Source organism: Rhinolophus ferrumequinum, chromosome 18 (genome assembly GCF_004115265.2).
Source record: "Rhinolophus ferrumequinum isolate MPI-CBG mRhiFer1 chromosome 18, mRhiFer1_v1.p, whole genome shotgun sequence".
Lineage (NCBI taxonomy): Eukaryota > Metazoa > Chordata > Mammalia > Chiroptera > Rhinolophidae > Rhinolophus > Rhinolophus ferrumequinum.
Window position 1 is genome coordinate 59,411,879 of NC_046301.1, and position 23,332 is coordinate 59,435,210.

The 23,332-nt window shown below is 53.2% G+C and overlaps 1 protein-coding gene across 1 annotated transcript; it reads right to left on the reverse strand.

The window, feature by feature from the left end:
- Window positions 1–770: 770 nt before the first annotated feature.
- On the reverse strand, window positions 771–22,715 carry ANKRD24 (ankyrin repeat domain 24). Its single transcript, XM_033135266.1, has 22 exons — window positions 22,396–22,715; window positions 20,383–20,454; window positions 14,298–14,384; window positions 14,062–14,192; window positions 13,898–13,986; window positions 12,873–12,937; window positions 12,302–12,359; window positions 10,980–11,050; window positions 10,688–10,794; window positions 10,324–10,511; window positions 9,808–9,836; window positions 9,096–9,176; window positions 8,868–8,975; window positions 8,201–8,245; window positions 8,014–8,112; window positions 7,102–7,174; window positions 6,742–6,872; window positions 5,102–6,562; window positions 3,180–3,347; window positions 1,490–1,615; window positions 1,186–1,251; window positions 771–1,074 (listed from the first exon to the last, which is right to left on the reverse strand). The coding sequence occupies exons 2-22, from the start codon at window positions 20,416–20,418 to the stop codon at window positions 997–999; spliced, it is 3,297 nt and encodes a 1,098-aa protein (XP_032991157.1). The 5' UTR covers window positions 20,419–20,454; window positions 22,396–22,715; the 3' UTR covers window positions 771–996.
- Window positions 22,716–23,332: the final 617 nt, after the last annotated feature.

Sequence of the window (23,332 nt, forward strand, 5' to 3'; positions counted from 1 at the left end):
AAGAGCAGAGACAGAGAAAGATGAAAACAGACACACACGCACAGATGAGCGAGAGACTGAGAGAGGAGGGAACAGGATTAGAGTCAGAGACAGAGACAAAGACCTAGGGAGACAAAGACCTAGGGACACAGGGAGGAACAGGATTAGAGTCAGAGACAGAGACAAAGACCTAGGGAGACAAAGACCTAGGGACACAGGGAGGCCCAGGTACCCACACAGGAGATGCCCGTCAGACCCAGAGATGGGGTCCCACACCTACCAGCCGCACTTCACGGCCCAGGCCACAGACAGACAGAAACACAGACCCTGAGACGCAGCTCCCCACCCCCACGAACATTCTCCAACCCATGGGGAGACCCAGGGACAGGCTGGACACTGGGGGGTTTACAGCCACACTCACCTCCCCTCCCTTAGCTGGAAAGAGCTGAGAACCCCCAGGGGATTTCGGGCAAGTTGCCCAGGGACAGGAGGTTGGGGGTGGGACAATCCTTTCCAGAGGCCGGGTTTAGGGTAAGGAAAGTGAGGTAAGTGCAGGCCCAGGTCCTGTCTTCACTTAACATTTGGATATTTTGTTCATCATGAACTTTTTGGTGCTTGCCCACTTTAACTTTCTAAAATACTGCGTTCACATAGTGTTCATCTTGGGGACTGAGATTTTGGTGCGAGTGGTGAGTGCCCCACTCTCCTTACCCTAATCCCTAAGGCTGGCCACCCCCTCCCCTCCTTGCAGTGGGAGCCCAGGAATCAGGCCACACGCTTTTGTCCTCTGTTCCATGAGCTTTTATTCCTGGGGTGGTGTCTGGTGATGAGATGGGAGAGGGACTCACAGATTCTCCGGTGGGGGTTGGGGGCACAGTCAGGGCCAGAGCGATGGTCAGACAGCCAGAGACAGTAAGAGGGTGGGCAGGTTGGTTTCCTAGTGTAGAGGGTCAGTCAGTCGAGAGCCCTGGCACCCCTGTGTGGGGCCTGGTGGGCAGAGGGTCCGTGTTCTGAGGCTCAGCGGCCCTGAACCTGCAGCCTTTGCATCTGTAGGATCTGGCTCAGAATCCGTTGCACGTCTTCATCCATCTGGCCCTGGGGTGGGAGGAGCACAGGGAGAGCCTGGGTGCCCCTGCCACTGTACAGATGCGGAAACTGAGGCCTGGAGAGCAGCCAGTGGCATGGCCAAAGCCAGGGCTGACTCACCTGAATGGCATATAAGAGGTGGCTCCTATACAAGGCCACCACTGCACTGTGTTCCCTGGCAGCCTCCTGCGAATATGGGGGAGGGGTGCTCAGACAAGCAAGACCTCCCCCAGGACATGCCAAACCACCCCCTTTTCACCTGAGCCCCTATTTTGATGGCATGCACCAGTGTGATGGTGCTGGTTGCTGAAATATTGAAATGTTTTCCTCCCTTGCCTTGCACGTGTACCCCAGGTTCCTGCCACCACCCCACCCACCCCACCCTGAAGCCCTCTCCCAGGGTCCCTGCATGGGCAGCTCTTACCTCCAGCTGCCCCTGGAGAGCCTTCACCTGGCCACGGAGGGCCTCCACCTCAGGGCTGCCTGGGGCAACCGGCTGGTCCTTCAGCGCCTCCTTAAGGCTGAAGACCTCCTTGGAGAGCTCTGTGATCTGGGGGGGGGGGAGTCAGTGGTCACCCTGAGCCCAGAACTGGGGGCAGCAGTGATGAGAGGTGGGACAGAGGCATGCAAGGGGGAGGTCACATCCTAAAGGCTACCAAACTCCATCCCTCAGGCTAAGAATGGTTTGCACATTTTTAAATTGTTGGGTGTGGGGTAAAAAGTCAAAAAAAGAAAGCTATTTTATGATGTGAAAATTAGATCAAATTCACATTTCCATGTTCATACATAAAATTTTATTGGTGCATGGCCACACACATTTGTGTTCGTGTCACCTAAGTGTTATGCTTCAGTGGCAGAGCTGAGCCAAAAACATTGCCTATTGGGCACTTTACAGTAAACATTTGCCAATCCTGTTACACCCCCTCTTGGAGTCTCCAGAAAGGAGAGGTTGAGAGAATAGGAAGGCAGAAAGCCTGGTGGGGCTGGGTCAGACAGCCTTGGGTTTGGGTTGTTCTCTACCCCTTTCTCAGAGGAGATCTTGGGAAGATGACTTAACCCCTCTGAGCCTCAGTTTCCTCATCTGTAAAATAAGGAGAATCATGGTTTTCACCAATTACTGTGATTCTGAACAGTGATTAAGTTTAAACGGTGCCTGGCAAACAGCAGGCACTCAATAAATGCACCAGGGGCCATTCTGCCTTCAGGGGACACTGGGCAATATCTGGGGGTGCTTCTGGCATTAAGTGGGTGGCACTGGGGATGCTGCTTAACACCCCGCAGTGCCCAGGACACCCCCACAGAAAGTGACCGGGCCCTGAGTGTCACTAGTGCTGATGGGTAGGAACCCTGCTACAAATAAACCACAATCTCTACTACAATCTTATCATTTTCCAAAGGTGGAAACTGGGGCTCAGAGAGGTCAACTGACTTGTCCAAGGTCACACAGCAAGTTGGGGCTGGGTGACTCTTTGTGCTAAAGCACCTGGGGCTCTGCAGGTCACACCCATTGTCCACTGACATGCTGTGTGACTTTGAGCCACTCAATTTGCCTCTAAGCCTCAGTTTGCTCATCTGGAAAATGAAGACAAAATGCTTCCTGAAAAAAAAATGCTTTCTAGCTCTTAGGATTATAAGATTAAAAGTGATGGTGTATGAAAAACACCAAACTCAATAACCAGAGGCCTCTGTTATCATTATCCTTATTATTTAATAAAAGAACTTGGGAACTTGGATTTGAACCCTGGTGGAGCCAATGCATGGATGTGTGACCTTGGGCAAATGGCTTCATTTCTCTGTGCCTTAGTTTCCTCAAATGGGGATCATAAAAGCACCAATCCTTTTGGAACTTGATGAGAGGATTAACTGCATTAATCTGTGTTACATGCACAGCACAGAAGCTACCATACAATAAGCACTCAGTAATTTTTACTGTGGTTATCATTAGTAGTTGGAATCGTAGCCTGTGGGTCTGAGCTGTCCCTGTCCTTCTCTGTACCTCAGTCTCCCATCTGGAAAACGGATTCCCAGAACCCTTTAAGCGGGGCCATTCTTAGGTTCCTTCCGATCTCTGTTGAGTGGAGGCCCCCGTTTGAGCACAGGAAAAGAGGACTCACCTTCCTGTCCTTCTCCTTGGCCCTGTCCAGGGCCTCCTGGGCGCGGCTCTGGGCCTGGCGTGCCCGCTCCGCCTCGGTACGTAGCCCCCGCAGCTGCTGCTCTGCTGTGGCTAGCTGGGCCTCGGCTGCGTGTCGTTCACTCTTCATGAACAGTGCTTCCCGCTGCACCTGTGGCCCAAGCCCATGCATGACCCTGAGGACACTTGGACCCCAAATATGCCTGGACCCCAGAGTTCCTCTGACCCTTTATTTTGGCCTGAGGACATTCAAGCCCATTTTGACCTCAAAGAGTTTGACTCAGGGAAGTTCTGGATTCCCCTGGGCACTATGAACATTCTGACCCTGCCAAGCAACTCTGATCTGCTGGCTGTGTGGCCTCAGGTAAATGACTTAACCTCTCTGTGCCTCAGTCTCCTCATATGTAAAATGAGGATAATCATAGCCCCAACTTCATAGGGTAGTTGTGAGGCTAAAATGAGCATACACGTGGATTATGCTTATAGCAGGGCCTAGCACACAGTAAGTGCTATATTTGAGTTGGTGGTATCATCATCATCGTTGCTAATGTCCTTTTCTCTGTCAGTGGTTGAAGGCTTGTAGATGTCTTACAAAATGAAAGAAAAAGAGAAGAATTTGGATGAAAAACAAATAGATGTTCAAAAAATGATGACTGCATTTTCACAGAAATATCAAGATTGGAGCAATGTTAGAATTGTAAAAATTGATCCTGGAAGGAAAACTGGCCTTTACAAAAATAACAGATCCAGGGGAAAATGGATAACAATTAGGTGTTCCAATTAGTGTAGATTGGCTACACATTAACAATGGAAAGAAAACTAAACTGATTGATAAATCAAATCAGACTTGTAAAATTTAACCGAGAAGGAAGTGATCATGAGACAGGTAAAATTTAGAAGATATCCAGGAAGACGGCCATATTTAGGTTGGACTGTGAATTTTAGGAAGAAGATCAAGGGTTTAACTGGTTTAAAAGAGGGTGTTCCTTGGGAAAAAATTCTGGCTGTCATTTTTAAAATCATTTATACCATCACTTTCCTAAGTAGCTAATGTAAATTAAACCACCTTATTTCCATGTGAGGATTAGGAACTATTATTATCCATTTTATGGGTGAGTAAACAGAAACTCAGAGAGAAAAATGCTTTCCTGAGGAGTAATGAACGTAGCTTCTTATTCATATATTTGTTGAAACAGTTACCAGTTTGTTTTTCTTTCTTTCTTTCTTTTTTTTTTAATTTAAGGAAAAAGATGGAGTCAAAAGGTCCACCATCAGGGACAAAATAAATATTCCCTGGATTAAAAAAAAACAAAAAACACCTCAGCATCAAAATCTACTGGGTTCAAAATGAGATAAAAAATTATGAGAATGTATAATGTCATTCTACAAAGCATCAAAATGATAAGATAAAATGACAATTTAAAATGAGCCAACGGGAAAAAAAACACGGTCATTTTGACCAGCAGAGAAAATGAACATTAGGTAAAAACATCAGGGCAAAAATCACTGCTTGCAAATAACTGAGTGAATGTTGATCCTTACCTCACACCATACACACAATTAGAGCAAAAGCATCAAAATGATTGTGAAACTAAAACAATAAAGATACGGGAAAACATATGAGAATTTCTCCATGACTTTCGGATATACACAGGTTTTATAAACAGATTGCAAAAAGTGCTAACCATTACAAGAAATGATGCAGTCGAAATGGCCAAAAGATTTTAAAGAAAACACAAGTTTAAACATCCAGGAGGTCAGAATGGCTGCAGGGTCAAAGGTCCACCAGGAAACACTGGTAGGCTCAAGTGTCTGTAGGACTGAAACCTATGTGATGGAAATATCCCAAGGCTGCAGGGTCAAAACAGATGGCCACGGGGCTGCTGGGGGCCCAGCCATGCTCACCTGGAAGACCTCAGCGCTGGTCTTCTCATGGCGGCGGCCCAGCTCCTCCAGCTGCCCCTCCAGCCGGGCCACATCGGCCTGCAATGCACCCACTATACGCTCGTGCTCCAAGCGGGCCACGCTGCCCACACGCTCTCGCTCCAGCTCTGCCCGCAGCCGGGCCGCCTCCTTGCCGATGGCCACCACCTCCTGCTCCAGGCTGGCTGCCCGGCCCCGCAACTCAAGGGCTTCCTCCTGCAGCCGGTGATGCTCGGAGGCCGGTACTGCCGAGTGGCGGAGCGCCTCGGAGGCCTCGCGCAGCTCTGCCAGGCCCTGCCGGGCCTCCTCGCACGCCGCGGCCAGCTCAGCGGCCCGGGCCTCAGCCTTGTCCCGTGCGTGGCACAGCTCAGCGGCTGCTGCCCGCTGCTGTTCACCGGTGGCCATGGCGGTGGCCAGCTGCTCCCGGAGCACCTCCAGCTCCCGAATCTGCTCCAACCGCACCTCCTCCCGCCGAGCCAGCTCCGCCCGCAGGCCCCGGGCCTCCTCCTCAGCCAGCAGCCGGCTGGCCCGGGCCTCATTCAGCCAGGCCGAGGTGGCCTCCAACTCCCGGAGGCGACAGTCCCGGTCTCGCAGGTCCTCCCGGGCCTGCTCCAGGGCAGCCCGCAGCTGGACCGTGTCACCGCTGCCTCCCCCACCAGCCCTGCTGCCCTCCGCCTCGAACTTGCCACGGGCTGCCTCCAGCTCCGTGGCTGCCTCCTGCTCCCGCTGCCGGAGCACCTCCTCCAAACCACGAATCCTGCTCTCCAGCTCGGTCTGCAGCTTTTCCGAGGCCTCGGCAGCACCAGGATATAGGACAGGGCCATTGGGGACACTCGGGGAGGTGGCCTCCTCGTTCGTGGTCTCTGTGCCTGCCAGTTCTCCCTCCACAACACCCAGTCCATTGACCTTCACTTCCGGTTCCTCTGCTTTTATATCTGTGTCCTCTGCCCCCATGGCCTCTGTCTCCAGGCTTCCTTCTTCTTCTGGAGCTTTTGTTTCTGTGGCCTCAGTTTCCAAGGCTCCAGCTTCTGCACCCTCAGTTTCTGTGGCCTCGGTGTCCAAGGGTTTTGTTTCCGTGGCCTCGGCCCCCAGGAAAGCTACTTCCGAAGTCCTGTCTTCTGCAGTTTCAACGCCTGCAGCCTCCTCATCGTCTGTGGTCTCCACTCCATTCACCTTGGTTTCCGGAGCCACGGTGCCATCAAGCTCCATTTCTGTTGGCCCATTTCTGGTGGTCATGTCTCCTGTGTCCTTGCACTCCCCAGGGGCTGCCTTCTCGTCTCCCGGGGTCCCCTCTACCTCCTGCTGCTCCAGCGCCTGCTTGGCCTCAGCGTGCTGCCTGCGCAGCTGGTTAAACTCAGCCCGGAGAGAGTTGTAGAGGGCCAGAGGGATGACCTCGGCTGCACCATTTGCCTCCATCTCATCCTTCTCAAAGCTCTCTAGGATCTGGGGGTGGGGTGGGGTGGGGAGGGAGGAGGCACCGGGAGCTGAAGTGGCCATAGGGGCACAGGTCCTTCTTGCCACCTTCCCTGCCCACAGTAAGCCATGTGTTCACCCCAACTCGCTCGGGGAATTATCCCTAAAATCAGTCCGCAGCCCAGTCTCCCGGGCCTCAGTTTCCCCACCTGGACCTTCTCTATCAGCTCCTCGTTCTGTCTGGTGAGGGCGGCCACCTGTTCCTGCAGCGAGGTCAAGAGCTCCTGGACCGACGGGCTTAGCCGCTTGGAGAGCAGCTTGGAGAGCAGCACCTCGGCCCCTGGTAGGGGTGCGGAGTCAGACCCTGGGGTCCCACGAAGCTGGGAGTCTAGAGTGGTGGGTTGGGGCCCCCAGGGAGTGAATTACAAGTGAGGGCCAACCTTCCTCCCAGCTTCAGACTCTCTCCATGCCTGTGGGTCGACTGTCTCCTGGGCCCCCAAGGACTGGGCGAGTGGGGCTGTGTGGGGAGAGGACGGGGTCGGGGTGTGGGGGGAAGGAACAGGGCTCACCTGGGACGTCAGGCAGCTCACCCTCCTCATCCTGCAAGGTGGCCACATCATAGCTGGTGTTTTCCCGCTCGTTCTGGGGGGAGGGCGGGCAACATCCAGCTTGGGGTCCTGTCCCCTTCCATCCCCACGGCCCCTCCCCCAGGAATCTAGAGTAGACAGCGGTCTTCACTGTCTGTATGACTCCCTACACGCATTGGACTGGCTGTGTTTGGCCCACAAGTATTGCATGCCTACTGTGTGCCCGGGACTCTGCTGGGCTCTCAGGAGGATCAGTAAACAGCTCAGTCGCTGCCTGAGTGTGTCACATAACTCCAATGACTGAGGTTCCGTGTGCAGCCTGGGTGCACAGGACTGCGAGACGGACGGTGGGGTGCATGTGTGTGGTTTGGGGTTTGTGGGTGTGCAGTGAGCACGTGTGTATACGTGAGTGTGTGCCTCTGTGCAGTGGCCCTCGCCTCTCCTGGGTGAGTTCCTGTGATTGTGTGTGATTCTGCACTTGTGCTTTAGTCCATTGTGTGTGCATGGTTGCATTCTGAGTGTGTTTGTGTAATTGTGCATTTGGAGAAATATCTGTATACACGCATTTGTGGGTGTGTCATCTATGTGTATGATTGAATGATAAGTGTTTGCTTGTGTACATATTTGTGATGTTTGTGTGTGTGTGACTGCTTTCATTGGTGTGTCTACCTGTTATGTGTAAGACCGCGTGTATATGAGCGTGGTTGTCTGTCTCGTGTGTATGTGTGAGATCTGTTTTGAGAAGTGTCTATTATGTGTGTTATCTGTGTGTGATCGTACGTCTGGTGTGTGTTTGCATGTGTGAGACTGTATGTATATTAGTGTGGTTGTCGAGAAACTGCTTTGAGGCCCCGCCCCCTGGAGGCCCGGTCCCCCACTCTCCACCCTGCCCACCTCCAGCAGGGACAGTCGGCTCTGCAAACTTTCCACCTCCCGTCCCAGGCTCTCCTTCTCCTCCTGCTTCTCTGCCAGTAGCTGCTGTAGCTCTTGCACCTGGAGGAGGGCAGTGGAGGCTCAGCCAGTCTCCAGGAAGAGATGCTAGGCACACGGGGGGGCTGGCTCTCCCTCACCTTCCCCCTACCTGTCTCTCCAGGCTGTGAAGGGAGCTGGCCTCCGCCTCTGGCAGCTTATAAAAGAAGAGGGGACAGGGCTTGGATCTAGGCTGGGGGCCTCCCTGGCCCACCTCCTGTTTAGTAACCCTCCATCCCAACCACAGATGTCTGCTGTGCACCTACTGCAGGCAGTGCCGACTTTGTGCCAGACCCCATTCACTCACTTAAATATTCGTTCATCCTATAAATACTTATCAAGCATCTACCATGAGCCAGGCAACCATCCACCATGCCTGCCCCCGTGGGCTTACAGTCAATGGGTGAACATGAATAAAATGTGTGGTAAGTCTGAAAGCTAAGTGCTTTGCATAAAAATAAAGGGAACTGAGAAGTGAGTGAGCAGTGTTACAATTTTAAATAAGGTGGGCAGGGAGAGTGTCCTTGAGCAAAGACCTGAAGGAGGTGACGGAGGGAGCTATAGGAACATGTGGGGGAAGTGTTCCAGGCAGAAGGAACAGCACATGCAAAGGCCCTGAGGCAGGACAGTGCCTGGTGTGTTGGAGGAACAGCGAGGAGGCACATGTGGCTGAAGCAGAGTGAGCGAAGGGGAGACAGGGAGGAGGTGAGGATGGCGAGGTAGGAGTCTTGCCCCCAGATCTGCTCCCGGCCCAGGCCTGTGTCCCTGCTATCCCTCACCTCCAGCTTTTTCCGTTCCTGGTGCTGCTCTAGGCCCCGGATCTTCTGAAGCAGGCGGCCCCTCTCCTGTCGCAGCCGCACAATCTCCTCATAGGCCTCGTGATCATCCTGTTGCACCCACCCCACGACCCACCACCTTTACAGGAGGCTCAAGGACTGTCCCGTCCCACATCTGAGCCAGTGTCCCTCCCTCCCCATTCCCGCCCCCATGGCCAGGGCATCTCTCACCGGCATAGGGACACTGGCGGGGGGCTGAGGTGCCTTTCGCTTCTTAGGAGCCCCTTGCTTTTCATGGCTGGACACAGAGTTCTGGGTGGGAGGGGGTGAAGGGGCACATGGAGGCCATGCCAGCCTCCCACCCAATGAATTAACCCAGCCAGCCTCCTGTCTGTCTCCAGCCTCAATTCCGCCCTCACTTCCTGTGTGATCCTGAGCAAGGCTCTGCTTCTCTCTGGTCCTCACTTACCCCAGCATAAAAGGACATGGGACTACATCCCCTGAGAGTTCCAGATCTTATGCTTTACTCTCTGCCCCTCTCCATGCCTTGGGACTTTCCCCAGCCAGACCAGCTGTCTACAAGTTTCCTTTCCTTGTAGAGCTGAGAAGGTATGAAGCCGGGAGAGGGAGAGAGGCCAGACTTGCCTCTTTCCCTGACTACACCAGCCCTCACTAATCTCAGACCCCTCATCACCCCACCCTAACCCCATGATTTGGCCCTATCCCCCCAATGTTTTGACGCAGTTCTGGGAGTTACGCAGTGGGTGACGCTGCTACTTGGTGGTAGCGTTCCCTGAAGGTCGCATTCCTCCCAAACAAGTCCTCCCAAGGCATAAACATGGGGCCGGGGTCACTCTCTTCCTTCTCTTCCCGCAGGGCTTGCGGCGAGGAGAAGGCAGCGTGTGCACAGGCAGAGGACTCATCGCTGCTTAGATATGCATACCTGAGAAGACGCCTCGCCTGAGTCATCCTCTGGGAGGGCAGGGGAGAGAGGAAAGCAGGGTCAGGCTCTATGTTCTAGGGACTCCATTCCCTGCCCTAGGAAGGGCACTGGAGAGCCCAGGGAACTTACAGGGGGGCTCCTGATTCCCCAAGAACCAGAACTTTCAAGGTAGGAATCAACCACTTTGGCAAAATGCTGATAGGAGCGCCCTTGAAACTCTAAAAAGAAAGAGGACAGTGGCATCTCCAGGATGGGGTGAGTGGGCTGTCAATTCTAAGGAAAGTCAAGGATCTAAGAATAAGGAGCACCGAACAAAGTAGAGCGAACTCCTAGACTATTCTAAAAGCTCTGGGTCTCCTTGAAAGTGTCCTGAGTCGGAGCAGGGTAGCCATGAAACTTCCCGTAAGGCAGTAAACAGGGGTACCTTGAAACTATCCACAGTAGAGAAAGGGGGAACAAGAAACTGCCTGGAGGGAGATGGAGGAGGGTGCCTGCTGATAGGCGGGGCTTGCATACCGCTGGGTGGTGAGGGGCGCTGAGCTGCCTCCTGCAGGAGTTGCAGGATGAGTTTGTCCCCCGCCAGGGAACCGTAGTGAGCTGCATCCTGGCCCAGCGCGTCGGTGATGGTTGTCTGGGCCCCGCCCTGCAGCAGCACCTCCACAGTTTCGGGGCTGGCCCCCTCACAGGCCAGCATCAGGGCCGTCCTATCAGAAGAGGGGGCTACTGAGGGGGTGAGGACATCCTCAAACCCCCATGCCCTCCTCAACACCCAGCCTGGGTTGGGGAGGAGGCCAAGGAGATTCCCCCAACCAGAGAGGTTAAGAGGCTTGCACGAGGTCACACAGAACACGATGGACTGGCTGGGAGGAGAAATGCTCACCTGCCCTGAAGGTCCTGGTCATTCACGGCAGCCCCCTGCTGCAGGAGGAGGCGGCACAGGTCTGTGTGACACATCTGAGCCGCTATGATGAGGGGTGTTGTGCCCAACTGGTGGGGATTGGGCAACAGATGAAATGAGACGTGAGACCCTAGGAGGTGGGGAAGCCTACGTGACTGCCCTTGGGCTTCGCCTCAAACTTTTCTACACATTTCAAACTGTGCCTGGGATGTTGGCACTTGGTGGCAGCATACATCAAGTACATTATCTTTCCCCAAAAATCCCAGAAGCTCACCCGATCTCGGGGATTCAGAGTTGCCTTGAAGGAGCAGAGCATTTCTGAGCAGGAGACGCAGCCACCAGCCGCTGGGAAAAGAGAAAAGGGTAGGTGGTAGACATTTTCTGGAGAGGCCTTCTGCCTGGGTGTGATTCTTACCTTTTATTTCATGAGAAATCCCCACCTCCCCTGGAAGATAAATAACAAAAGTATGAATCCCATTTTACAGATGAGGAAACTAAGGCCCAACCCGGTCCATGGTCACCCAGTGGGGTTGGAGGCAGAGAGAGTCCTGAGCACTTTCCACATTCCACTTGGTTCCCTCTTAAGGTGGAACTTTGGGCTGATGTTCATGTATCTCCCTTCGTTGATTTGCCCAGCATTTATTGTGTACCTACTACATACCAAACCCTCATAGAGAGAGTGTTAATGTTTACCAGAGGGATCAGAACTCAGTGGGGTGTGGCAGGCTTCTCAGGACTTGGTCTGAGTTCTGAGTTTTGAAGGGGAAGGGGGAGGGAAAGGTTACTGCGTGAGCAAAGAGCTTGGTAAGGTCAAGGACGGGGGAGGTGGTCCAGGTGTTGCTGGAAAAGTCAACACACTCTATTTGACAGCTGCGGGATGCCCGAGGGAGTGTGAGATTTTGTTTACTGCTGTAATCCCAATGCTTAGAACAGAGCCTGGCGCATGGCAGGTGCTCAAGAAATAGGTAGCGAATGGAAAACGCCAATGAGCTTCCGCAGCGTGACCAACGGCCTCACTACCACTAGGTGGCAGTGTACCCCAACTGCAAGGAATTTGAAAACTGAATAAAACTCTAAAGCAGACACCAATTTATTCTGTGTTCCGAGGAGGACAGATGTCTCTGGAGTGAAAGCCATTCCAGAAATCTCATAGGCATGGTGGACAATGTGCTGGGTTCTGGCTCAAGTGAGTGGGGGAAGAGTTTGGATTTGATGAGGATACGTAGCGGCTACCTGGACCTTTGGCCCTCTTGAGATTCCCCAGGAGTTCCTCCAAGGAGATTACACTCTGGTAAACCCCTATCATCCTCCCCCAGGCCTGGCATATGGTAGGCTGTGCTTTGGGGTTAGATGGCCTCGGTCCTCCCTACTTTCTCGTGGGTGAACCTCAATCACCTTGTCTATCCAATGGGATCATTGTCTGTGGCTCAAAGGGTCGCCGAGGCCCAAAGCCTGGCACACGGTAGGTGCTCAGCGAGGAAGAAGGCAAAGGAAGGCGGAAGGTTCTCAGCAGGTCCCCAGGGCCCTGGTAGACTAACCCCCCAAGCCTAACACCCTCTGGGCCATGGTGGGCAGGGCGAGGCTGGCTGCACCCACCTGCGTGATGCAGGGCCGTCCACCCACTGCTGTCCACAGTATCCACCACACAGGACGCCTGGGGACAGGACGATAGGTCACTTGAAGCACAGCCATCTCTCTTCACTGCTGCTTTCTCTAGGAAATGCCCCTCCTTGGCTCTGCTATATTTCAGGCACCTTGCCTCACCCCTTCCTCCCTTCCCACCTACCTGCTCTGCGGAGCTCGCTCAAGGGCCAAGTGACTTTGTTTTTATGAAAGTTGGTGAGGAAAAGGGAATAGCTAGGGGCTCAGAAGCAGCTGGGGGTTTGGGGAGGAGATGGGAGCTCCGGGAGTGCCTGTGGTTAAGAGAGTTCCTAGGGTTTGGGAGAAGCTGGGGCTCAGGAAATATCCGGTATTGGGAGTATGTCTTGTGTGCGGGAAGTATCTGAACACTCGGGGAGTACCTGGTTGTCCAAGGAATAGCTGCGGCTCAGGAGTAAAAGGGGCCAAGGAATACCTAGGATCCAGGGAGTATCGGGGGGTTCAGGGAATTGCTAGATTTCAGGAGTAGTCAGGGCAGGGGAGTATCTGAGACAGTAACGAAAATGACCTGCAGCAGTTGCTTTAAGCACTGTGGTTGCCCATACTTGGCTGCCAGATGGAGGGCACTGTAACCTGAAAGGGAGAGAGAATTTACTAGGGCTCCACTACTCCAGGATCTCCGGCTGCTCCCCAACCTGTGACAACTATTTGTGATGACTCAGTTTCCCTGTGTCTAGAAAATCCCCCATCCCAGGGACTTCTCAAAACCAGGCCACTCCATGTGGTTAGAGACTCTCCAACCCCCGCTAGTCTGTGTCCCCGACAATCTAATCTCAGCTACATTCCACACCCACCCACTCTTCCAGCCCTGCGCCCTAGCAACTCCCCATATCCCTAGCTACTCTGTGTTCAGCTACACCGAAGCACCAGCTATGCCCCTCAGAATCCACAGTTGTTCTGTATGTCCCAGCTAATCCACATAACCTTGCTATTCCATGTGCCAGCTATGTCCCTGTCTCTATACTATAGGAATCCCCAGCTACTCCATCCATCCTGGCCCCTATGCCGGTTGCCTAAGCTCCAGACATGGCTATGCCCCATCCCTACTTACTCCCTGAGCCCCAACTATGTCCTTCCTTTGGCCACGCATTCTACCTCAGCTATTCCCTCAGGTATCTAGTGAAGTCATGGACCCACATTCACCTTTTGTCCCAGCTACTCCCAGAGCTCCAGCTACCTCTAAACTCTAGCTACTCCACATACTTCAGCTACTTCCCCCAAACTCTACTTATTATTCTCATGCCCCCAGTTACTTCTCAAACTCACATATTCTTCCATTCCAACTATTTCCTCTGACTCAAAAACTACCTGAGTCCCAGCTATTCCTCATCCACAAGTTGACTCACCTTGCTTGTCGAGCGACAATCCCTGGGGGCACTAAAGGGAACCAGCCTGACATGCCCCTGGGGGCACTAAAGGGAACCCTCTTTTTCAGCAGGACACAGGGGTCATGAAGCAGGGCCTGGCTGGACCCTCAGGCTAGGCACCTGGTCTGAGTTCCTCCTCCCTACCCTGGGGCCCAGTGGGCAGTACCTGCCCCGTCTGTGCTCATGACGTTGGCGCCGTGTGCCAGCATCACCTCCAGACAGCTGGCTGCACCCCTCATGGCCGCCAGGTGGAATCTGGAGGTCAAAAGTGAGGAGTCAGCCCAGAGTAGCTGCCCCTCAGCCATTACCCCCCAGGCTGTGGGCACTCACGCGGACTTGCCCTCGGAGTCCAGCTTTGTGGGCACCAGCCCCTTGCGAACGATGAGGGAGGCCACCCGTGCGGCGTCATTGTTCTCCACAGCCTGCAGCAGCCGCTCATCACTTTTGCCCCAGTCCTGGCTCTGCGGGGGCACACCCAGCGGACCATGGGGCAGGGCAGCCGCTGACCTCTCCCCACTACCCGTGGCAGGGGCTCCGGGCTCTCACCCCCGCCCCTGGGCACTTGCCTGGCGCCTGCCTCTGGCTGCAGGCTTCGGGATGGGGCAGGGGCCGCAGGGCGGGCAGGAGCCGAGGTCAGTGGGGCTGAGCCGCAACTGTAGGGGGAGGTGGTCCTGGGTGGGGGCCTGAGAGAGTGTCCCCCAAGCCTGTGTCCCTCAACATCTGCCCCGAGGCCCTTAAGCCTCCAACACCCCTGCCAGCATCCTCCCATTAAACCATCCCAGATCAGCCCCCAGCATCTTTCCAAAACTTGTCCCCCACACCGAGGCCCCCAGCCCATCTCTTAGTGAAGTCACCTTTCCGTTACCCCATCAAACTGATCCACACATCTTTCCAAACTATCCTCAGTAGTCTTCCCATAGGAACCCCTGAAAGTGTCCCTTTAAATGTCCCTCAGACCATTCTCTGCCATCTATCCTTCTACCACAGCCTCTGAAATGCCACAACTGTCCCCCAAATGTCCCCAAAGATGTTCCCCCCAAAACTGTAGCCTGAAATGCACTCCAAAATCTCTCCCCCAACTTCCTGATGTGTTCTCCAAAATCATCCCCCTAAGTGACCCCAACGTCTGTCCCAAAAATGTCCTCCCCAAAAATTTCTCAAATGTCCTCTGAAATTGTTCTCCAAATGTCAATACATTTTCCCAAAAACAGTCCCCTAAAGTAGTGTCCAAATTGCCCCCCAAAATGACTCTACCCAAAACTGTTCCCCTAAACTATCTCTCCAAATGCCCTCTCAATCCTACTAAGTGTCCCCATCTATCCTCAAAGTCCCCATCTGTCTCCCCAAACGCCCCATCCATACACCCCCACCTGCCCCCTCCCCACTCATCCTTCAGGGTTTGGGGGAGGGGGTGTCTAGGCCCAGCGTGGTCAGAGGGTGGGGAGGGGCGGGTGGGGAGGGGAGAGTTAGAACCTGAGTCCCACCCGTTCCCGCGCCCCTTCCCCTGGCCCTACCGTGAAGGAGGTGGCAGCGCACAGACACAGCTGCTTCATGGCGTCCAGGGCACCGTCAGCCGGGCTCTGGGAGGCGATCAGGCCCGAGGAGCCGGAAGGGTCTGAGGGGCCGGCGCAGTGTGCCAAACCCGGCACTGCCCCCTCCACCACGTGCCCCCCTTCCCGTGACCCCTCCCCCATCCTGGGGGAGAGCCAGGGAGGGATCTGGGCTCTGGGGGAGGGGCACCGCCCTGGTTGCTATGAGGAGGATGTGGCAAGAGGAGGGCCTGACTCACTCACCCCTGCAGGCTGCCCACTGGATCTCTAAGGACCCGCCTACCTGCATGTTCTCCACCTCCTCCCAGCTGGCCTAGCTGGCCGGGTGGGGGTGGGGGGGGTCACAGGTGACTCCAGACCTGAGCCCTGGACAGACAGCCTCCCACTGCTGCTCTGCCATCCCTCTTACTCACCCATTCATTCACAAACTCCCTCATTCATTCATTCACTCATTCATCCCTTATTCATTCATTCACTCAACAGCCAGTGGGGCTCTGCAGTCTGACAAACCCGAATTTGAATCCAGGCACCTGCCCTCTGTATCCCCTGCGTGTACCACCTGTGACTCAGCCAAGATACTTACCTGCTCTGGACTTCACCTTCGTCATCCAGGAAATAAACAGTATCTACCACAGAGGGTTACTGAAGGACCACATGAGATACTAAACAGGAAGAACTCAGCACAGTGGCTGGCACAAGTGAGCCATAAATGTCAATTCATTCATCAAAGAAAGATGTGGTTGGGCCCATGTGCATATCTAATGCTGAATCCTGGGGACACAGGACATAATAGGTGCTTAGTTAAATCACTGAAAGACAGAGAGGATACAGCCTTTGGCTCTAACTCCAAGGGATTGGCTTGTCCAGAGGGGAGACTGAAATGGATCTCTGGGCTCAGGCCTCGGATTTCTGACTGCTCTGGGCCGGTCCTCCTGGATGCCGTACAAGCTCAGACAAAAGCCCGCCGCAGTGTGCCACGGACACTGCCATCCCTGCAGGGGCTCAAGCCAAGTTCTGGCATCATCGGACCCCTCTTTCTCACCCCAAACCCAATCCACCAGCCAACCCTACTGACTGTAAACTATGTCCAGGTTCACCCCTTCTCGCCCATGGTCCAGCCCCATCACCGAGGGCTCCATCTGGGGGACACCTCTTCTCTGGTCTCCTGGCTTCTGTTCTCGTCCCCTTTGTCCCTTGTCCACCAGCTTCCTAAAGCCTGCATTAAATCCTCTCTCTCTCCTGCACAAAAGCCTCCAGCGACCTCATTCAGCATAAAATGCAGGAAGTTCTACAGCTGGGGATCTGCAAACTGTGGTCCCGGGCCAAATCCCACCCCTGCCTGGTTTTGTCCGGCCCGAGAGCTCAAGATGATTTTTACACTTAGAAGTGGTTGGGGATAAAAAATCAAAAGAAGAATACTATTTCGTGACACAAGAAAATCATGTGAGGGCTGGCCCGGTGGCTCAGGCGGTTGGAGCTCCATGCTCCTAACTCCGAAGGCTGCCAGTTCAATTCCCACATGGGCCAGTGGGCTCTCAACCACAAGGCTTCCGGTTCAACTACTCGACTCCCTCAAGGGATGGTGGGCAGTGCCCCCTGCAACTAAGATTGAACACGGCACCTTGAGCTGAGCTGCCTCCCAGATGGCTCAGTTGGTTGGAGCGTGGGCTCTCAACCACAAGGCTGCCAGTACGATTCCTCGACTCCCGCAAGGGATGGTGGGCTGCACACCCTGCAACTAAGACTGAAAGGACAACAACTTGAAGCTGAACGGCACCCTCCACAGCTAAGATTGAAAGGACAACAACTTGACTTGGAAAAAAGTCCTGGAAGTACACACTGTTCCCCAATAAAGTCCTGTTCCCCTTCCCCAATAAAATCTTTTAAAAAAAAAAATGAAGAATTTCAAGACAACAAGAACAGAGCATTAAACCAAACAAGAACCTGCAACAGGGCCTGGCATACAGTAGGTGCTCAATAAATGTCTGTTGAATGAAGGAAAGAAATGATTGACTCTGGAAAATAAATATGAGAGGGGGCAGGAGGGAAGGAGAGAGGGAGGGAAAGAGAGAGAAAGAGCTTTGCCAGGAAGTGTTGAGGCACTGGAGTCTACGAATTTCTTAAAAACCCAACCTTCTTTCTTGTGGTGTTTTTCTAAAACCTGAAATAAGGGCAGGAGGTCGGTGGGAGTCTAGGCTCACGGCTCCAGGTAACTCCCATTTGATGGATGGAAACACTGAGGGCCAAAGAGGGCCCTGGAAGGCCCAGAGCAAGCATCAGATCTGTTAGGGCCATGAAGAAAAGGCTAGTATTAGAGAAGCAGAATGGAGAGGGCAGGGCACAGCAGGCAGCAGGGAGGGACTGCAGCAAAAATGTGGGGGCTGGACCGTGTGTGCTAAGAAGAGGGGAATAAAAGCTCTGCAGAGACATGAGGTGGGACCTCTGTAGTCACGGGTGTTTGCTTTCTTCCCTCGGGGAGCTGAACAAAGGCTGAACCTGACTCCGGCAGCCTGCTAGAAACTGGAGACGGGCAGGTGGAGGGAGGGACAATGGCAGATGCCCAGTGTGTGTTGGAGGGGATAGAGGACAAGCTCTCCCCCACTTCCTCCTCCAGGCCTTCCAGCTGCTACTAGGCTTCAGCCGTGCTGGACCAGCCCAAGCTCCTTCTCACTCAGAGGAAACACTGTCCCCACCACCCACGCACTCCTAGAGACCCTCACACCCAGTTTGACATTTTAACACTGGTCAGTCCCCCCTCTATCCCCCTTTACTTTGTGCCTTGTACCTATCAAAACACCCACTCTCCGAATTAGGTGTCCTTTTTTCTTTTCAGTTGCATAAAACCTTTTGAAAGATTTGATTTCAATACAATTCTTTTCCTGAAATTCAACAATTACTTGGTTTGGTTTACCACTGGGTACAATTTTTCAGAAATTATTGGGACTAATGGGAAAAATGTAAGTTAGGAATTGATTCCAAACTGGAGGAAAAATTCTGGGGTCATTCCACAGTGAATGACGCTGAGCATATGTCACATTTTGTAGGAGGTTAATGAGTCATTTATTCCTTTCTCTCTCTCCATTTCTCCTCTTTCTCCCCTTCTCTCTTTCTCTCCCTTTTTTCTCTTCACTCAATGCACTTCTCACCCCCTGCTCCAAAAGCCCAAATCACGTTCACAGTAACATAGGGGAAGTCTGGTATCTAACGGCCAAGCTGTGTGACCTTGGGCAAATTCCTTAACCTCTCTGGCCTTCCATTCCTCATCTATAAAGTAGGGGTTAATAAAAGCTATTACCTCACAGATTGTTAAGGAAATTAATCATACTAGCATCTGCAAAACACATGGTAAGCTATTTATGGTATCTGAATACAAATAAATAAAAACAAAAATAAAATGAAATACTTAAAAATTAATTCAATGACATTCAATTTTAAAATTTAAAAACTTAAATTAAAAATGAAAAGGAATGTTAAAATCAATAATAAAAAGAAATAGAATAGTAAGCTGGAAAACTGAGGGAGGCCACAGAACAGGTGGCATCAGACCCAAAGTCACCCAGCTTGTTGGGGACAGGATTCGAACCCAGAGCCACCTGACTTTAAAACCAGGCTGTGGCCCTACCCCCTCTTTCTGGCTTACAAGGACTCCTTGGGCTGGGATCTCTCTGCCCTCAACTCCCTTTCACGCTCTTTGCTCCAGCCAGAAAAAACTGCTCATTATCCTATAGGGCCCCTGAATCAACCAGGCCTGGTCCAGACTCCGAACCTTTGCCCACACTGGTCTGCGTGCTCCTCCTGCGTGTCTTCACTTGTCTAAATCTTCCTGGTCCTTCCAGGCTCCTCTCCAGCGCTGCATCCTCCAGGTAACCTCTGTGATTGCTCTGGGCTATGCCTGCTGAATGGGAGGCCCTATCACGCGGTGGAGAGACTAAGAGCTCTGAAGTCAGGCACGTGTAGGTTTGCATCTCACTGTTGCCACTTTGCTTTGTGACCGGGAATGGTGTGTGAACCTCTCTGGACCTCGGTTTCTTTGTGCCGTGAGTGTGAAATTAAGCCTGACCACGCCCAGTACAGAGGGCCACCCTGACTCTAGATGCAAATCCTCACTTAGGTCTCTTAATCTGTGCCCTGAACCAGCCCCCACACAGGCAGGGACTGGGGGTGGGCAGGAAGGAGTAGGGGTGCCTGAGGAAGAAGCATTTCCCTCCAGAGGTTCACACTCCAAGATATAGCTGCAAGGGAAGCCAGCTCGATCCCACCTCAGGGCCTTCGCACTGGCTGTTCCCTACCCCTGGAATTCAACTCCTTCAAATAAGCACACGAAGCCCTCTCTCTTTCCCTTACGATCTTTGCTCTAAGATCAGCTTCCTGGCGAGGACTTTGCTGACAAGCCGCTTTGAAATCGCAATGCTCTCCCCTGCCCTGGACACTCCAATTTCCTTTCTTTGCTTTCTTTGCTCCATGACACAAAATATGCCTTTCTCTCATCGATCTTGTTTAGCGTCCACCTCCCCCACCAGGCTTTCAGCTCTAGAGGGCAAAGATTTCTGTCTGCCCTATTCATTGATGTCTGTTCTGTGCCTAGAACAGTGCCTGATACAAATGTGTGCTGAATAAATAGACAAAAGCAAGAGATCAGAGTCCCCCAAAAAGTGAGTCCTCAGAAATGCAAGTGGTCACTGTAGTTGGGGAGAGCAGAGATCTTCTGGAAGAAGCGTTATTGGAGCCAACTTGGTAGGGACGGGGAGGGTATGACAGGCAGCAATATGGGGAGAGGGCATTCCAGGTAGAGGGAGCAGCCTGGGAAAAGGTATGGTGGCCAGAAAGCTTGAACAGGAAGCAGTGGGGACATCGGGGCAGCAGGGGGCAGTAGAGAGAAAGGGAAGGAGAGGTGGCCAGAGGCTAAAGGGGTAAACTTGAACCTTTGAGTGGTGAGGAACCATGGAAGAGTGTTGAGCAGAGAGGGTCATGTGGAAGCTGCTAAAAGAATCTGATGGGTGGGGGAAAACAGCCCACAAGGCCTGTGGATCTTCATTCAGGCCCTGGAGGACAGGAACCTGAGGTTGCGGGACATCAGGCATCTCAGTGGCCTCACACTCACCTCTGTCTTCTTAAATCGTGCCCGGAGAGTCTTCATGGCCAGTGTCTGGTGTTTCTCTGCAACCCAGGCCACCTGGGAAAGGGCAGGGGGTGAGGGACATCAGTGCTGGTGAGCCAGAGGGTCGGCTACCTCCCCCTCCTCAAAAGAACCACTTCCCCCTCACTGGGCCATCCCAGCACCTACAGCAGGACAGAGACCTACCTGCTGCATCTCCTAATTGCTGTGTGCCCTTCAGCAGGTCACTTGCCCTCTCTAAGTTTCACATCCCTCATCCTTAAAATGAGGAAGGTAATCCCCTCTTGACCATCTCGTGGTCAGTTTTCCATGAGGTCCCTACCACAGGCCCAGCTAACAGGTCCTCAATAATTCACTTCACTAGTATTCCCTGTGGCCCAAGCAGATCAAGCATTTTCTCGTCTCCAAGCTTTCATCTGTGCAGTTATTTCTACCTAGAAATTTCTACCTGCCTTTCTTTTTTCCTTCTCTGGTGAACTCCTATTCATCCTACACAGCCTAGTTCCAAAACCCCGTGCTCTGATCAACTTTGCCTCTCACCAGCAGGCAGAGCTCTAACCCCCCAAATTGGGTTCCCCCAGCCCTGGCTGGGTCCCTTTTCCTGCCCCAGCCATGGCTCCACAAGCTCAAGGTGTCTGAGCTGGTTCAATCTTTCTGAATACTTAGGGGCTCCTTGGGGCCAAGCCCAGAGCGGAGGCTCTTAGCACAGAGGTATGTTTCTTGGATCGTCAGAGAGAACGTCCTTGCAGCTACATCCCTTACACCAGCCTGACTTCTGTGTGAGTGAGAGACTAGACACAAGTCACCCAAGGCAGGCGGAGGTCTGGGGTGATAAATGTGTGCATGCACGTGCACACACACAAGCATGAGGTGTGTGTGTGCATGCACATCTATGCACCTTGGCCTGTTCTGTGTTCCATGCACATGTGGGTATGGAGATCAGGCAGGGATGTCTTGAAGGGATGTGTTGCTAGGTGTGTGGGTAGGGATTCTTTCCTGTGTCTGAACAGGATTTCACCTGTCCACCTGCCCGTGACTTCTCCAAGCCATCCTTCCTTCTTTCTACCTACCGATCTACTCATTTGTACATCCACCTCCCTATCCAAGCACTTGTATACCCACCCACCAACTCACCTGCCCAACTCATTTTTCTCATGGTCCTTCATGCACCCTTCAACTATGCTTCAGTCACCACCCACCATCCACCCACCATCCACCTATCCATCCATCCATCCGCCCCCTAACCACCCACCATCCACCTATCCATCCATCCATCCACCCCCCTAACCACCCACCTATCTACCTGCCCATCAATCCATCCACCTACACATCCACCTATGTGCTCACCCACATATCTAACACCCACCCACTCATCTATTCCCTCATCCATCCTCATCCACCCTCCACTGACTTATCGACTTACCATCCATCCACCTTCCCGTCCGTCCACCTATCCATCCATCCATCCACTCTATCACCCAGTCATCCATCTACTGCCCATCCATTCATTCACCCTTTAATTCACTCCATTCACTCAATGTACTGCTTTGCTCACCACCTTTCCCACCTGTCTTTGCCCCTGTCTAAAGGACTCAATCACACCCAGAGCAGAGTGTAATAAGACACCCAAGAGAGGAGTCCACAGGTTGCCTGGGCAGGAGGGAATCTGTGAGCTTGGGGGAGGGGGAAGTGCCCTCAGCTAGGGAGCTGCTTCCTGGAAGAGGTGATGCTATAGAAGCAGGGCCTGAAGGCCGGCAGGATACTGAGCAGCAGCAGGAAAACAGGGTCCATACCCTAGACAAGGCCAAGGCTGGGAAGCGGGAGGTGCGTGCACGAACCACTGTGTGTGTGTGTCAGGGCGCCTAAGAGGCTCCTCAGCGTGGCTGGGACACACACGGGCTTCTCCTTGCTCCCACATATCAGGGCTCAGGGACAAGGAGCCTCAGACCCTAAGGGGAGCCCCCGGCCCAGGCTTCCCTCCCTTCCTTCCTCTCCTACCTCCTGCAGCTCCAGTGACTCCAGCACCAGGCCACCGTGTTCACTGCTGGCTCCGGTTACCTGCTCCCAGCTGGGCCACCAGCTCGTACCAGCAGCTCTGTGCGCTCAGCTCCGACACCCGATCACCTCTGAGCGGGCAGCTGCCCCAGGGGGCCGGGGATGAGCCGAGGGAGGAGACAGGTTGGCAGCGGGGCTGCCTGTTGGCCAACCGGCTCTGGCGGGAAGACACCGATGTTCTTCCCTATCGTCACCGGACTGATTTCAGTTTCTGGAATGAGCCACCGTCTTTCTCTCCTCTCAGCCTTTACACTTGCTGTTCCCTCTGCCAGGAACACTTTTTCTGTACCCCATGTCACCCCCAACTTGCTCATTCTCCCCATCTCACTGCTACTCACTCTTCAGATCTTTGCTACACCCTCTCCTCCAGAAATCCTTTCCGAATTGCCCCCGGCTGGGTCAGGTGCCTCCTTTGAGCTCCCGCATTTCCCCGGCGCCCTCACTGCTCCCCAATCACACTAAGTCACGACAGCCCAGTCACTGGGTTGTGTCCCTAATTAGCCACAAGGTGCCACCTTTGTTTTCCAGTGCCTCCTCAGCACACAGTAGGTATTCAACACGTGTTTCCTAAATGAGTCCTGAAGGCCACCAGCCCCAATGACCTTGCGCAGTTTCTCTAGTCTCTTGGTGGTCTGGACCTGTCCTACTGAGTGGAGATTACCATCCACCTGAAAAATATTCAAATAACTTAGAGTGTTGGCCAAGACCTCCCCTAATGAGGCCCCACGTTGCTCCGTGCCACAGGTATCCTGAACTTTATAACTTATCTTGTAACTTTACAAATGTCTGAAAGGTGCAACGGAAAGAACCTAGGACTGGGTCCCTTCTCTCTGATTCTACCCTCATGCAGGAGTGGAAGTGGAGCATCACTTTACTAATT